General features: G+C 49.5%; 1 protein-coding gene across 1 annotated transcript in view; it reads right to left on the bottom strand.

Moving 5' to 3' along the window:
- Nucleotides 1–14,890, bottom strand: part of BCL2L12 (BCL2 like 12) — a 132,457-nt gene that overhangs the window by 66,390 nt on the left and 51,177 nt on the right. The window contains exons 3-4 of the mRNA XM_086930135.1: nt 14,542–14,584; nt 447–623 (exon numbers count right to left, since the gene is read on the bottom strand). Coding sequence (XP_086786261.1) covers nt 447–610 — 164 coding nt within the window. The 5' untranslated portion in view covers nt 611–623; nt 14,542–14,584. The remainder of the gene's footprint in view (nt 1–446; nt 624–14,541; nt 14,585–14,890) is intronic.

Raw genomic sequence — 14,890 nt, 5'->3', positions numbered from 1 at the left:
TATTTACATATACTTCAAGGAAAAGGTTTGCCTGTTTTACAATAAATATAGTTTTGCCTGTTTTTTTAAAGACACTTTGAGCTGGTGCTTTTATTTAGGAGTGGCAGTTAACTCCTTACCCGCTGATTGGACTGTAAACCACAACATTAGCACAATTGTTTTACATTCTCTTGTGAGTGACTAGCCACAGAATTAGACAGGCAAAACGACTTCCTGAGAAGTCATAGAAAGCGTCTTTATTTCCACAGACTGTATGTTGGAGTCCAGAGACTAGGATATGGTCCACCCGCACACACGCCGCTAAGTAACGTCAAAGAAGAAACAAAACACATGAAACTGAACCTAAACTTGTCCCTGCTGTCCTTGCTCTGGTTTCAGGTGTTTTTGCATTAGCAGACTGCCCCTCCCTGCCCTTGGGACACACCACTGTGTTGCTTGTAACATACCTGTGGCTGTATTTTGTATGATCGTGGTACGCCCGTCCCACATGGCCAACACGGGACCCTTCTTCCTGGCTCAGTGAGCGCTTTAAGAAGGCCTCCAGGACATGCTTAGTTTCCTCCTTAATGGTTGCCTGAGGCATGACGTGGGCTGGGTGATGCTTATCCATCCTTTACTGGAGCCTGTGAGAGTAAAAAGATCAAAAGGTAAGTAAACGCAAAGGAAGACCCGTACCCCTCGAGAAAGCTTCCACCTGTGCTGCATTTTACTGAACACACTAGAGGCGCTTGCTTGGGCCTGAACTCACCCATCTGTATGCTAGCATGCCTTGGAGGGACACACTGGTTGGTGGACTCTGAATTCCCTAGTTCTGATCAGCAGCATGCCCAGAAGCAGAGGCTGTTGAGGATGAGAAAGTCCTAATGTGGAAGAAATGAGTCGGCTGCCAATGAATTGACTGGATGTGAAAATATTATTGCATTTAGAAAAATAAGGAGGATAAAGGGCATTTGAAACCTAAAAGGCACCTCGAATGGAAGAACCATTTTTTTGAATTTGTTCTCATGCAAAGAATGACTTGGTGATATAATGTTGTGATTATTACTAGGTGCAAACTATATAATATAAATGATTAGAGAACCTACCATTTTGGAAAAGGTCGGGGATTTGAGGCGGCTAATCCCTTAGTGTTTACTCCAGTGTTGGGACCCTGGGGAGGGGGTTTAAGGCAGAGAGTGAGGGACACAAGCTGCTGCTCTTATTGAGGCTTGTATTCATGTTTTCATCATGGAAGCTTGCTGATCCAGACAGACAGGTTAGGCCCTAAAATACCAGTTTATGCACAGTACCAAGCCTGGGGTGGGGATTTATAGGGCCTGGATTCCTGTGTGTTGTGGCATGCCTGGGGACACATTCTCGTTTTTCGACGGATTTCAAGGTTTCTGTATGGCAGCATGCTCAAAGGACAGACAGTTTGGTCTCTGAATGCCCGGTTTCTATCGGATACAATACTTGAGGGGGACGGCCTTGATGAGACTTCCATTTCCTATTTCTGTGCAGTAGGATACCTCGAAAGAAGGCGGATTGACTTCTGGTTTTCTATCAAAGTTTTATAAAAAAAATTATTTAAAAAAAAATAACATAAAAATATGTCCGACAGCAGACTCTTCCTTCCTCCGGGGCACTTTCATACCACTATCCCTGGAGGCCATTTTCAGGAGATTTCAAACCAGAACGAAGGCTTGTTACTGAACTTCACGAATCCCAAGCACAAGCTCAGAATAATAATATGATTAATAGCCCTCTAATTTAATGTCTTCAGCTACAGACCTCACTCAACCGCTAAGCACACATCCATTTGAAGGCCACCAGTGCATTGATCAGCTGCCTTGTCATAATGAATTAATTGTAGTCCTTGCCACCATGAGTGCAGGCCCCAGATCATACCCATTACCAAAAGCACTTACCACCCTAAATTCACAGTAGCCCATACCACTGTGCTAATCTTCATAGCCCCTAACATTAGAAAAGAACTCCGGCCTTTCCCACCCTTGCTACCCAACCAATTCTTTATATCCTGTTATCACAATTATCACTGCAGCCCATACAACCACACCACTCACCATAGCCTACCCAAACAATCTTCACACCCTATCCTTGCTACATACCATCATACTACCCATATCTACCATTGTAACATCACTTTAGTGCTTGCTACATACCAAGGCAGGTCTTTGTCTAGAGTGGCACAGTGGCTTGGTTTTGAATGCTGCCCAAGTGATTGACTCTGGCTAGACTATTTGCAAATATTCCTTCCATTACATTTTGTGTGTTTTATGTAGCATCCTATATGGCTAACGGTATTCCCAGATGCGGGTCCAATCCTCACAGGATCCAAGCTTATCTTCACCGACAAGGACAAATGAGGCTGAAACCAGTCTGGAGTTTCTTGGGGTGCCTTCTGGAGGGGGCTTACCCTGGCAGTTCATGATGGACTGTTCTCATGAGGAGAAGGATTAGTACTGATTTGTGTGAGGTGAGCCTTTGTCCCGAGTGGCACAGCGGGCAAAAAAAATGAGAGGTCGGAATACTACCCCGATAGATTGCCAGTGGTTAGACTATTTGAAAGCATTCCTCCCATTTCCATCGGTGTATTTTACATACCATTCACTACAGCCCTTGCCATCATACCCATCACTAAACCCCTTGATGTCATACCCTGTTCCATAGCCTTATCACAGCCACCCTCCCAGTCCTCATAGTCCTTAAGACCATACCCGTAATACCCCTGCTCGAATATCATCTCTATACCCTATTAGCATATCCATCATCTTAGCCCTCTCTACCACCATAACATCGCTGTAGGCCTTGCCACAAAACCTATCACTGTAATCCTTGGACCAAAACAGCCATCAGAACTCTTGGTATCATACCTAGCAATATAGCATACATACCCAGCATAGCATGTATACCAAGCACCAAATCCATCACTTTAGCCCAAGCCATAATACCTTTCTCTGCTGCCTTATACGTGTCACCAGAACCTATAATATCATTTGCTGCCTTATACGTGTCACCAGAACCTATAATATCATATGCTGCCTTATACGTGTCACCAGAACCTATAATATCATAGTCTATTTCACCATACCTGTTGTTATTAACCTGCTTACAACACACATCACTGCAGCCCTTATAGTCATTTGCATTGCCCGAGCCCTTTATCCCATTTCCATCACATTCTTGTTACCAAACCTAACATTGTTGCCCTTTATACCATACCCACCATATCCTTGCAATTGCCCTTGCCACGGTATTTCTTACCAAGTCTTTGCCACTGAACCCCCTTCCCACATAGGCTCAAGGTAAAACACACTTCTAACCGCAGCTCCACACAGTGTAGCATGCTATCCTTGTGAATAAGCGTTTCAGTGTTCCATTGAGGGGTAACAAGTGCTACAATACAATAACTATCATCATAGTCATTATCTTCCTCCTATCACTAAACCCATCCCCATATCTTGCAACACACCCTTGTTACAACAACTACTATCATTATGGACATTTCCCCTCCGAGCAGGAAATAATTCATCTAACTAAATGAAAGTGAGGCTGTCTCAGGTACCTGGACTTTCCCTGCCATAAAAAGGAACTTGTCTAGCGGGACGTTGTCCATCATGAAAAGAGACGTTCCTGACTGTCCCTGTTCCTGTGCCTTGGCGTGGATTGCAAGCAATGTATCAGGGAGAGCACATAAGACCACATAGGGGTTTATTCTTCTCAGAACATGGCGACAGACTGAAACGGAGCAACCCAGCCGTGACCAATTACTCTCTTTGCTGCTTTGTGATGCCCTCAGGTTCTTGATCTAAGACACTTTTGCTCACTCTAACTGGATTACTTGCTCAATAGTTGTGAATGGGCAATTCACATGACACTGCTCGTCCAAAGAGTTAAGAGGCCTGCCAACACAAAACTGTTGGACTTGGCCCTTAGGGCAGGTTCACCCCTAGACTTTTTGCCTTATGTGTGACCCTGTGTCAGTGATTTTTGGGTCTCTGCGCACTTTCCCCTGAGTCCCAGAGTGAAAGTGCATGTGTGAAGTATGGCTGGCCTGCCCTCCCATAGGAATGCATGGGGAATGTGTGTGTCCCTGGTAGTTCCTGATGCGTGGGGAGTACAGGCTCGAGTTTAGTATGTGTAAACTCGTGAGAGTGAATGCTGCGAGATGGTGTCTGCGGCATGTATGTGTCTAGAAGGGAAGTGCTACTTCTGGACATTGAGATATGTGTGCAGTGAGGGTGCTGGAGCGTGATTGGCTGGAGCTGGCTGGCATGCCAGGCTCCAGGAAGTCTGGATGGGTCTGCCCGGTGGTGAGTGGGAGATTAGCATGAGTGATGTGTGGGAGGAGTGTACCTGTGTCCTGGATGGGCTGGGTTTTCCCCACACAATGCTGGCTCCGCCCCCCTGTGGTGTGTCTAACGACCCTAGCCTCCCCAGTGAAAGAAATGGGTGGTTGGGCCATCAAGAGTGCTCCAAAGCCAGCTGAAACTGGTTTTCCCCCCACCCTGCACCTTGAAACAAAGGATTTTACAGTATAAAGAAGGGGCTGTGTCCCCTTAGAAAATGTTCTCTTCCAGGATCCTGAGGGGGCTGCTGCTGCTGCTGCTGCTGGGCCAGAGGACCGCCACTTGGGGTGTCTCCCTGCCTGGAGACCCAGTGTGCTGGCTCTGGGCCCAGCCTTGCCCCCCTGGAAGGACTTGTGCTGGACTCTGTTGTCCCTAGCGCTGGTGAGCGCTTCCTGAATTTCCTAGCGCCTGGGAGTGCTTCGTTTTGCTTATAGCGCTGAGCGCGCTTTATTGCGACCCCCTAGCGCTTGGGAGCGCTGTCGTTTTCGGCCGGTGCCCACCCGGCGTGTGCCCGCTTGATTGGCCGATTTTGAAGTCCCCTGGCGAGTGCCCACCTCGCCAGGGACCTGGCCGCCATAACGAGTGCCACCTCGTTTTGTTTATTGAAGAAGCCGGAGCCCACCCGGCATTGCCCAGAATCGTGAAGTCTCCCTCGGGCCGCCGCTCTGCCTACGGCGACCCGGAAGTCCCGCCTCCATTCCCCTCAGCGCCGCGCTGCTATTGGTTGCAGCGTGACCCGGAAGCCAGGCAAAGCCCGGGAAGACGGGGGCGGGCCTGCTCGTGCTCCGGGCTCCACGGAGAAGGGAAGCCCAGAGCAGAAGGGAAGCGTGCTGGTTCTCCCCCCGCGGGGCTCTCCCGAGGAAGAGAGCCCCGCCCGCTGCCACTACCAGCACCCGGCCCCCAGAAGCAGGACCGGGTGGAGAAGAGACCGCCACCGAGAGGAGCTGCCTCGTGAGTCCCGGTGAGTGGGGCTTCGCCTTGGGGGCATTGGTGTCTCGAGAGTCCGCGGAGTGGGACTCCAACAAAGAGGGGCAGTCTTTCTTTGAGCCACGAGGGCTCCAGAAGGGGGCATAGTTTGTTTTGAGCCTTGAAGGCTCCACCAGTGGCCGCATTTTTACAGAGTCCAAGGGGCTCTTGGGGCATTTGTTCTACAGAGCCTGCGAGGCTCCACAGCACCCAAGGGCATTGTTGGTTCTAGAGCCCTGAGAGAGGCTCAAAGGTGCCACGTTCGTGTTTAAGAGCCCAGAGAGGCTCAAGGGGGCATTTATTCATTTCGAGTCCCCAAAGGGGGGACGCCAACGTTGGTGCCACAATTGTTTAGAGCCCTGAGAGGCTCAGGGGGACAGTGTAATCATTCAGAGCCTGAGAGGCTCCAACGTTGTCCCCACCAGCATTGCTCCCCAGTTGCCCAGCACTTTGTGGGCAGCTGCCACGTTTAGGCCCCTGACTTTGGGACACAGGGACTGCCACAGGTGGTGGCTAATGTGGATTTTGCGCTATTGTGTCTCCTTCCTTACACCTCTGAATGGGTAGTTTATTCATCATGTGTGTTGTTGCTTTTACACCTCTGAATGTATTGTGATGCATCATGTGTTTCCTTTCTTACACCCCTACAGGTATTGTAATACTTAGGTGGTTGTTTTCTCCCTAGTGCAGGTGGTACTAGCGAGGCCCAGGTCCCTAGTGTAATCTCCTAAAATAGTGAGGGTTGCATAGGTGGTGCTCACCTGGTACCAGTAGTGACTGGTTGTATGTTATTTTTGTGCTACAATTTTACATTCTAAGTGCTATTTCTAACAAGTGTTACTTCTAAAAGTGCTGATTCCTGACAGTGGTCCAGGTGGCCCTGTCTTGTAAATATCCCCTGTAAATTCTACCCGTGCCCCTGGCACATTGTAAAGTGTGTGTTCTATCTAAATGTGTTTTATTGTAATACAAAGGCTATTTTTTATATAACCTTGTGTGGAGTTTCCTTTGTGGTGGGCCTTGGGTGTTGTTGCTGGGGTGCGTGCGCAAATACTTAACTCATATCGCCTCCAAGTTTAGCCTTGCTGCTCGCGCCACGTTACCTAGAGGGCGAGTAGGGGTTATCTTGGCGTGTAACTCCCTTGCCCTGACCTTAGGAATGGTGATCCCTGACTGACCTCGACGCGAGTCTTGGCCAGCCAGGATCCCGTTTCTAACATTGGTGGCAGCGGTGGGATAAGGATTTGTGTTTGCGATGTACCACAGTGGCAACTGGCCGCACTACAAAACTCTACATATTAGATAACCACATTGTTGGGGATTATTGTGTTTTTGGTGAAGTTCCATTATTGCTTCTCCTGAAGAGTGTAATTTGATAATTGTGTTCAGTACATTTGTCCCCCGCCCTGCTTCCAGAGTTTGGTACCTGTGTCACTTGTGGTCAGGTTGAGAAGTCAGGGGTGGTAGAAACTGCCTTACCGATCCGAGGGGAGGGTGTGTGTGGATGAATGGTGTGTTTTCCTGGACGCATGAGTGAGTTCTTTTTTTGAGGAGAGTGTTGAAATTTTGGAATTGTGTACTCCTGTGTTAGCTCAGACCCCTAGGTTCCCTGTGTGATCTTGTCTCTAGAACGTCCTGCCAAGATGGAGCTTGTGTTTGATCTCAGTGATCTAGTTTGGTATAATACGCAGGAGTTGGAAGGGTTCTGTAGAGAGAGAGACATAGGGGTGGATGGGTCAGATACTAAGTACGAACTTAGGAGCTACCTGGTCCGATGGTGTAAGGAACAAAGGGATCTTGAGCGCAGTGAGGAAAGGGCCCGGGCCTCACACCAGGAGGGTGGTGGGTCTGTGGGGAGCCCTGAAGATTCAGAAGAGGAGGAAGAAAATGATAGCACAGGGACGCCAGCAGATAGTCAGGACCCCATAGATAGGGAGTCCCTTGCTGGGTCCAGCGCAGGAGGCAGCGCCTCATCCCTTTCTCTGTCCCCAGAGGAGCTGGAAGATAGGAGGAGAGAAAGGGAGCACCAGCTGGCCTTAGAGAAGCTCAGGTTAGAGCATGCCCAGGCTATGGCGCAGCTGGAGCTTAAGAAGCAACAGCTAGAGACTGAGAGGGTCTTAGCGCAGGAAAGGATGGAGGAGGCTGAGAGGGCCTCCACCAGAGGCAAAGTAGCTCTGGAGGGTAGACTATCCCCTGCGCGCAGTGTTGATTGTCTGGATTCCCCAGGGAGGGTTGAGTCCAGTGGTGGCAGCTATTTAGACTTCAGTGCAGACAGTCCCCTACCCCGTGCCCAACGTATGGTCCCTTGTTCCCAAGAGGAGGAGTTAAGGTTAAAGTTCAGGGGCAGTAGGAAACCGCCTCAACAGAAGTGGGGGTTTTTTGTGGATGACTGTTCTGATGCAATGTGGGATTGGCTGGCGGCTAGCTCGGATGAGGAGAGGGACGGAGTACTGGATATGTTCCTCAAAGAGCAGTTGCTCAGTGTTGTTTGTCCAGAGTTGCGCCAGCACCTGTTGAAGTCTGAGCACTTTAGTCCTTGGGCGCTTGCTGAGGAAGCAGAGCGCTGGGAAAGTGCTAGAGGTTCTCTAGAGTCATTGGTGAGTGACTCCAAAAGTAGTGGTTCAGGTATCCTCCAGCCCAGCGTGGTGGAGGAGGCTCAGTGTAGCCCAGCTAGGTCCCAGGATAGCGAGGAGAGTGTAGGGGCTCACTGCCTGGCTCAGTGGAGCAGGAGTGAGGGGGAGACCGAGGTTCCCCAGACGCCCGAAGCCCTGCCTCAGGACTTGGATGGTTTCTGTAGGGAACACCAGGTTGGGGACCTAGGCTGTCCTGTTAGTCCATTTGAGGAAGATCTCCTAGTGAGTAGAGGACCTGGAGCGTCTGTAACCAGAGCTCCTGTGGTTCTAGAGTCTGGCAGTACCGCTCCGGTAGGGAGGGTACAGGAGTCCAGCGTGAGGAGTGATTGGGGGAGTTCCCCAGTGGAAGAACCAGTGGGTCAGGGACTACCCAGTTGGGCTAGGATCCCGTGTAGTGACCATGGTGACACCACTTCTGTGCTGGGGGATCTTTGCGCACTGTCAGGTGGACAGGAGGCGGGAGATCTGCGCCAGGCAGACAGTCACACAACATATGTGTCATTTGTTAGCCTCAGGGGGATGGTGTGTGAATCCCCAGAAGTCCTGGAGTGCCAGGCAATTGTTCCACCGAAGGTTTTAGACCAGAGGTTGGAAGGCCAGGTTCAGGATCAGCCTGACCTGAAGGGTAGGACGACTGTAACCAGTGTCCTGACCGGTTCTTCTTCCAGAGGAACTTCTCCAGTTGGGAGAGGGCAGACCTCTGGAAGGGGGTGCAGAGGGTGGGAGAGCCCACCTCTGACCCCGGTGCAGCCTGAGGGGTTAAACCCTGGGTTGGAGTGGCGCTGTAAGGGTACCCCTCGCAGGAGGAGGAGGAACCCTAGAAGAAGAGGTAGGGGGAGGAGAGCCTTCCCTGAGACTCCTGGTCCGCCTGAGGTTGTAGACCAAAGGCTGGTGAACCAGTGGCAGTCTAGTCCTGTCTTGCAGACAGGGAGAGTGGAGAATGGATACTATGTGCCAGGGGTTACTACCCCCCGCTCTGCGAATTGGCAAGGACCGGTGGCACCTGGGTGGCCCAGGGCCTGGTCCTGGCCGCGGACAGCTTGGGAGTACCAGTGGGGTAGCCCAGTTGGTCCAGACAGTGGTTTGAGAAGGAACCCTAGGGGTTCACCGTGGCATAGAACAGGAGGGTGTCCCGGCAGTGGCGGGCCTGCGTCCGTGTTCTATCGCCCCAAGCAGGGAAGTCCATCACGGTGGTGATTGTTCTCCCCTGCGTTTTGGCTGGAAGGGGGTTGTGTTGGACTTGGCCCTTAGGGCAGGTTCACCCCTAGACTTTTTGCCTTATGTGTGACCCTGTGTCAGTGATTTTTGGGTCTCTGCGCACTTTCCCCTGAGTCCCAGAGTGAAAGTGCATGTGTGAAGTATGGCTGGCCTGCCCTCCCATAGGAATGCATGGGGAATGTGTGTGTCCCTGGTAGTTCCTGATGCGTGGGGAGTACAGGCTCGAGTTTAGTATGTGTAAACTCGTGAGAGTGAATGCTGCGAGATGGTGTCTGCGGCATGTATGTGTCTAGAAGGGAAGTGCTACTTCTGGACATTGAGATATGTGTGCAGTGAGGGTGCTGGAGCGTGATTGGCTGGAGCTGGCTGGCATGCCAGGCTCCAGGAAGTCTGGATGGGTCTGCCCGGTGGTGAGTGGGAGATTAGCATGAGTGATGTGTGGGAGGAGTGTACCTGTGTCCTGGATGGGCTGGGTTTTCCCCACACAATGCTGGCTCCGCCCCCCTGTGGTGTGTCTAACGACCCTAGCCTCCCCAGTGAAAGAAATGGGTGGTTGGGCCATCAAGAGTGCTCCAAAGCCAGCTGAAACTGGTTTTCCCCCCACCCTGCACCTTGAAACAAAGGATTTTACAGTATAAAGAAGGGGCTGTGTCCCCTTAGAAAATGTTCTCTTCCAGGATCCTGAGGGGGCTGCTGCTGCTGCTGCTGCTGGGCCAGAGGACCGCCACTTGGGGTGTCTCCCTGCCTGGAGACCCAGTGTGCTGGCTCTGGGCCCAGCCTTGCCCCCCTGGAAGGACTTGTGCTGGACTCTGTTGTCCCTAGCGCTGGTGAGCGCTTCCTGAATTTCCTAGCGCCTGGGAGTGCTTCGTTTTGCTTATAGCGCTGAGCGCGCTTTATTGCGACCCCCTAGCGCTTGGGAGCGCTGTCGTTTTCGGCCGGTGCCCACCCGGCGTGTGCCCGCTTGATTGGCCGATTTTGAAGTCCCCTGGCGAGTGCCCACCTCGCCAGGGACCTGGCCGCCATAACGAGTGCCACCTCGTTTTGTTTATTGAAGAAGCCGGAGCCCACCCGGCATTGCCCAGAATCGTGAAGTCTCCCTCGGGCCGCCGCTCTGCCTACGGCGACCCGGAAGTCCCGCCTCCATTCCCCTCAGCGCCGCGCTGCTATTGGTTGCAGCGTGACCCGGAAGCCAGGCAAAGCCCGGGAAGACGGGGGCGGGCCTGCTCGTGCTCCGGGCTCCACGGAGAAGGGAAGCCCAGAGCAGAAGGGAAGCGTGCTGGTTCTCCCCCCGCGGGGCTCTCCCGAGGAAGAGAGCCCCGCCCGCTGCCACTACCAGCACCCGGCCCCCAGAAGCAGGACCGGGTGGAGAAGAGACCGCCACCGAGAGGAGCTGCCTCGTGAGTCCCGGTGAGTGGGGCTTCGCCTTGGGGGCATTGGTGTCTCGAGAGTCCGCGGAGTGGGACTCCAACAAAGAGGGGCAGTCTTTCTTTGAGCCACGAGGGCTCCAGAAGGGGGCATAGTTTGTTTTGAGCCTTGAAGGCTCCACCAGTGGCCGCATTTTTACAGAGTCCAAGGGGCTCTTGGGGCATTTGTTCTACAGAGCCTGCGAGGCTCCACAGCACCCAAGGGCATTGTTGGTTCTAGAGCCCTGAGAGAGGCTCAAAGGTGCCACGTTCGTGTTTAAGAGCCCAGAGAGGCTCAAGGGGGCATTTATTCATTTCGAGTCCCCAAAGGGGGGACGCCAACGTTGGTGCCACAATTGTTTAGAGCCCTGAGAGGCTCAGGGGGACAGTGTAATCATTCAGAGCCTGAGAGGCTCCAACGTTGTCCCCACCAGCATTGCTCCCCAGTTGCCCAGCACTTTGTGGGCAGCTGCCACGTTTAGGCCCCTGACTTTGGGACACAGGGACTGCCACAGGTGGTGGCTAATGTGGATTTTGCGCTATTGTGTCTCCTTCCTTACACCTCTGAATGGGTAGTTTATTCATCATGTGTGTTGTTGCTTTTACACCTCTGAATGTATTGTGATGCATCATGTGTTTCCTTTCTTACACCCCTACAGGTATTGTAATACTTAGGTGGTTGTTTTCTCCCTAGTGCAGGTGGTACTAGCGAGGCCCAGGTCCCTAGTGTAATCTCCTAAAATAGTGAGGGTTGCATAGGTGGTGCTCACCTGGTACCAGTAGTGACTGGTTGTATGTTATTTTTGTGCTACAATTTTACATTCTAAGTGCTATTTCTAACAAGTGTTACTTCTAAAAGTGCTGATTCCTGACAGTGGTCCAGGTGGCCCTGTCTTGTAAATATCCCCTGTAAATTCTACCCGTGCCCCTGGCACATTGTAAAGTGTGTGTTCTATCTAAATGTGTTTTATTGTAATACAAAGGCTATTTTTTATATAACCTTGTGTGGAGTTTCCAAGGCGAAACACCCAATGATGAAGCATGACACCCGCTTGGGTGTGTGAGGCACTTCTTCAACAAGGAGGAATTCCCCCCTCTGGAATAGCCAACCAATTTTCCTGGATAGAGTTCCCCTCACCTGTCCCTTTAGTGACTAGACTGGTCAGCTTCCCCTTGGAACAGCTACCCTATAGTGATCGTAACGTAGATTCTAGGGAGCACGGGTACTGGACCTTTGTTTCCATACCGCTTCCAGTCCCCCTTCTTTTGTGTGTTTGTGAAACAAAACTTATTAACATGGAAGAGACAGAGTCCTCAATGGCAATAGACCCCGTAGAATACCTAGAGGGCACACACGATAAACTAGATATTATTTTGGCAGCCATAGCAGAGACCTCCTTAGCCCAGGAGGCCAAGTTGGATGCCTTAACTATTGGCATTGCCCTACTGAGGGGACACACTGTACATCATTAGAGAAAGTCACCAGTAATGCCCTGGCCATTAAAGGGTTAACCACCTGCACAGCTGATCTAACAATGCACCCAGCTCCTCACTTAACAGCTTCATGTTGTGGAAGACAGGTTAGCGGACGATGAGGTCTGTTCCCGCCTAAACAACGTCGGCATCATTGGCCTTCCTGAGGATACAGAGTGTATCGGCTTCATATAAGCTGGATGAAAAGGTATACAGCCTTGAATTTCTTATCCCCACATTTTGTTGTGAAATGTGCCCACAGAGTGATAGTGCACCATTCCCCCCCACCCTCCCCTCCCCTCCCCTCCCCTGGATCGTTCCCAGACCACTGGGCGCAAAATCTTTAACAACTGGGATTTTGATACCATACTGTCAGAAGTTAGGAAAAAGGAAAGAATTAAGATGGAAAATGCTAAAATAATACTCATACTGGATTATACTTAGCAGTGCAAGATAACTGCTCTTCCGTTATGCAAATTAAGAAAAGGCTGCAAATCCTAGGCCTTAAATATGCACCACTATTTGCTGCAAAACCATGCCATGACTAACCCTCGCCTATCTATCTATCTACGTTCACTGAAAAAAAGAATGGTTACAGGGACGTTATAGTTAGGCAAAAATTTCTCTCGAACAAAACCAGTGAAATTCTGCAGTTATAGTTACCTGAGCTAACTAGAACTTACGGCCCTGCAATGCACTGCTTATGACCTCACATATTATATCACTCATGACAGAGTCAGTGACATTACTGATGACATCTCAAATGACATCACTGATCACATCATCTAGTGACGGTTTGGAAAAAAAGTATAAGAGTGTTACATATACACCACAGTGTATTGGTGAAACAGTGGCTAACTGTATAAGAGAGGGATTAGGTGTCTCAGTGAATGTATGGATGAGTGACTGGCTGTGTGAATGTGTGTATCTGTCTGTCAGTTGATGTCTAAATGGGTGTATAAGTGTGTTAGTGGGTACGTGAATGGCTATATGGGTGGCTGATTGGTTGTCTGACTACTTCTATGGTTGTCTGGGTGTCTGTCTGTGTGGGTGAGGAGGAGGGGACTGCCTGTATGGATAAGTGAGTGGGTGAGTCAGTGGCTGTGTGGGGTACTAAGTACGTGTATGAGAAGTTGTATTGGTGAGTGAGTCTGTATGGCTGTGTCGGAGTGCATGTGTCAGTATGGGTGAGTAACTGGGTATGTGAAAGGCAGTATAGGTGAGTGAAAGGGTATATGAGTGACTATGCATGAGTTAATATGAGAGTGGCTATATAGAAGAGTGCATGCTTCTGTCAGTGACTGTATAGGTGAGAGAGTATGTGTTACTATTTGTATGAGTAAGTAGTGGGTGTGTATGTAACTGTTTCGGTGAGTACATACCTGTGTGATTAACTGAATGGGTGAAATTGTAGGTGTATGAGTAGTTCTATGGGTGTATGAGTGGATAGGTCAATGGCTGTATTAGTGAGTGAGTGGGTGTGTGAGTGGCAGTATGGGTGAGCGAGTGGACGTGTATGTAGATCTATGAATCAGACAGTTGTTGTGCAAGTACTGGTATGGGTCTATGAAAGGGTTTGTGGCAGTGGGTGTATAAAAGATTCTACAGTGGTGTGAGTGGGTGCATCAGAGATGCTGTGGAGGATATCATTACTGATGTCATCAGTGATGTTATTTGAGATGTTATCAGTGATGTCACTGACAATGTCATGAGCAGGTCATAAGCAGTGCATTGCCGGGGTGCGAGTTATAGATAACTCTGCTAACTAGAACGTCTGAATTTCTCTGGTTTTGTATGAATAAAATCTGACCCCAACTAGAACGTCACTGTAACCTTTGTTATTTTTAGTGAATTTCAAAGGCTTTTTAAATTCTATTTTCCAACTATAACATCCTTGTAACCTTTGTATTCTTGCCCCTTAGTACCGCCTAGTCTACATTTGTAACCTCCCATGAGGGCTGGCCCTTTTACTTCGGTTGTTTCCCGGTACGTCTTATTTAGTCTGCAAGCACTATTTTCTGTAATGAGTTTCTCCTACTGTAGGCACAACATGCTTTCCTGCAAAATTCAGCAGGCCATGCAAACTTTCACTTTCCAAGCAGCATGGGACAATGGTGAACGCTACTTTGAACTGCAATAGGTCTTATATTTAAAAGAGCTTAAGCTATTGGCAAACAGCGAATCCTTTTCTTTATGTGTTCGTTATCAAAACAGATAAATAAAAGGCATTGGCATTTACAATGCCAATAGCTTAAACTATTGAAAGTGTTTATCCTTTTAAGCATAGATAGGTCTACTTAAGACAGACACTGTAGACCTAATGGTGATTACTGCTTTTATAATGGAGTGTCTCTAAATAGGATGCCGATTATATGGGTTGATCGATGGGGAGAGGGTTAGTGGGTGTTAAGGGATTGCGATTTTTTCAAACAAAGAAATTCTGTGCACATTGCCATTTGCCATATTGTCCAAGGACAGAAGATGAGAGCAAAGACTTACGGGATAGCACACTTGGCCTGTCTTCCCCTTCTTCTGCAGCAACCTGGAAAAGAAAGCAGAGAGGTCAAAAGGGAGAAAGGACAAACAACTCAAAGAAAGAACAACACAAAGATATGACTTCCTTATCTTTCCCAAGATTTATCACCAGAAGAAAAGGAAGTGGATGAGACAGTCAGTCACACAGCTTTATTCGATCTTTAATAAACAGACCATAAAAGCACATAAGTACATATAACATTTCCGGACCAATAAATATACATATATACATAGTTAAAATGAGTACTAAACAAATTTGCTGTGATCCAAGTAAGACCTTTAAAATCATTTAGAAAAAACTGTTGATAATTAA

Source organism: Lissotriton vulgaris, chromosome 7 (assembly GCF_964263255.1).
Source record: "Lissotriton vulgaris chromosome 7, aLisVul1.2, whole genome shotgun sequence".
NCBI classification, from domain to species: Eukaryota; Metazoa; Chordata; class Amphibia; order Caudata; family Salamandridae; genus Lissotriton; species Lissotriton vulgaris.
This window is presented reverse-complemented; position numbering and strand designations above follow the sequence as displayed.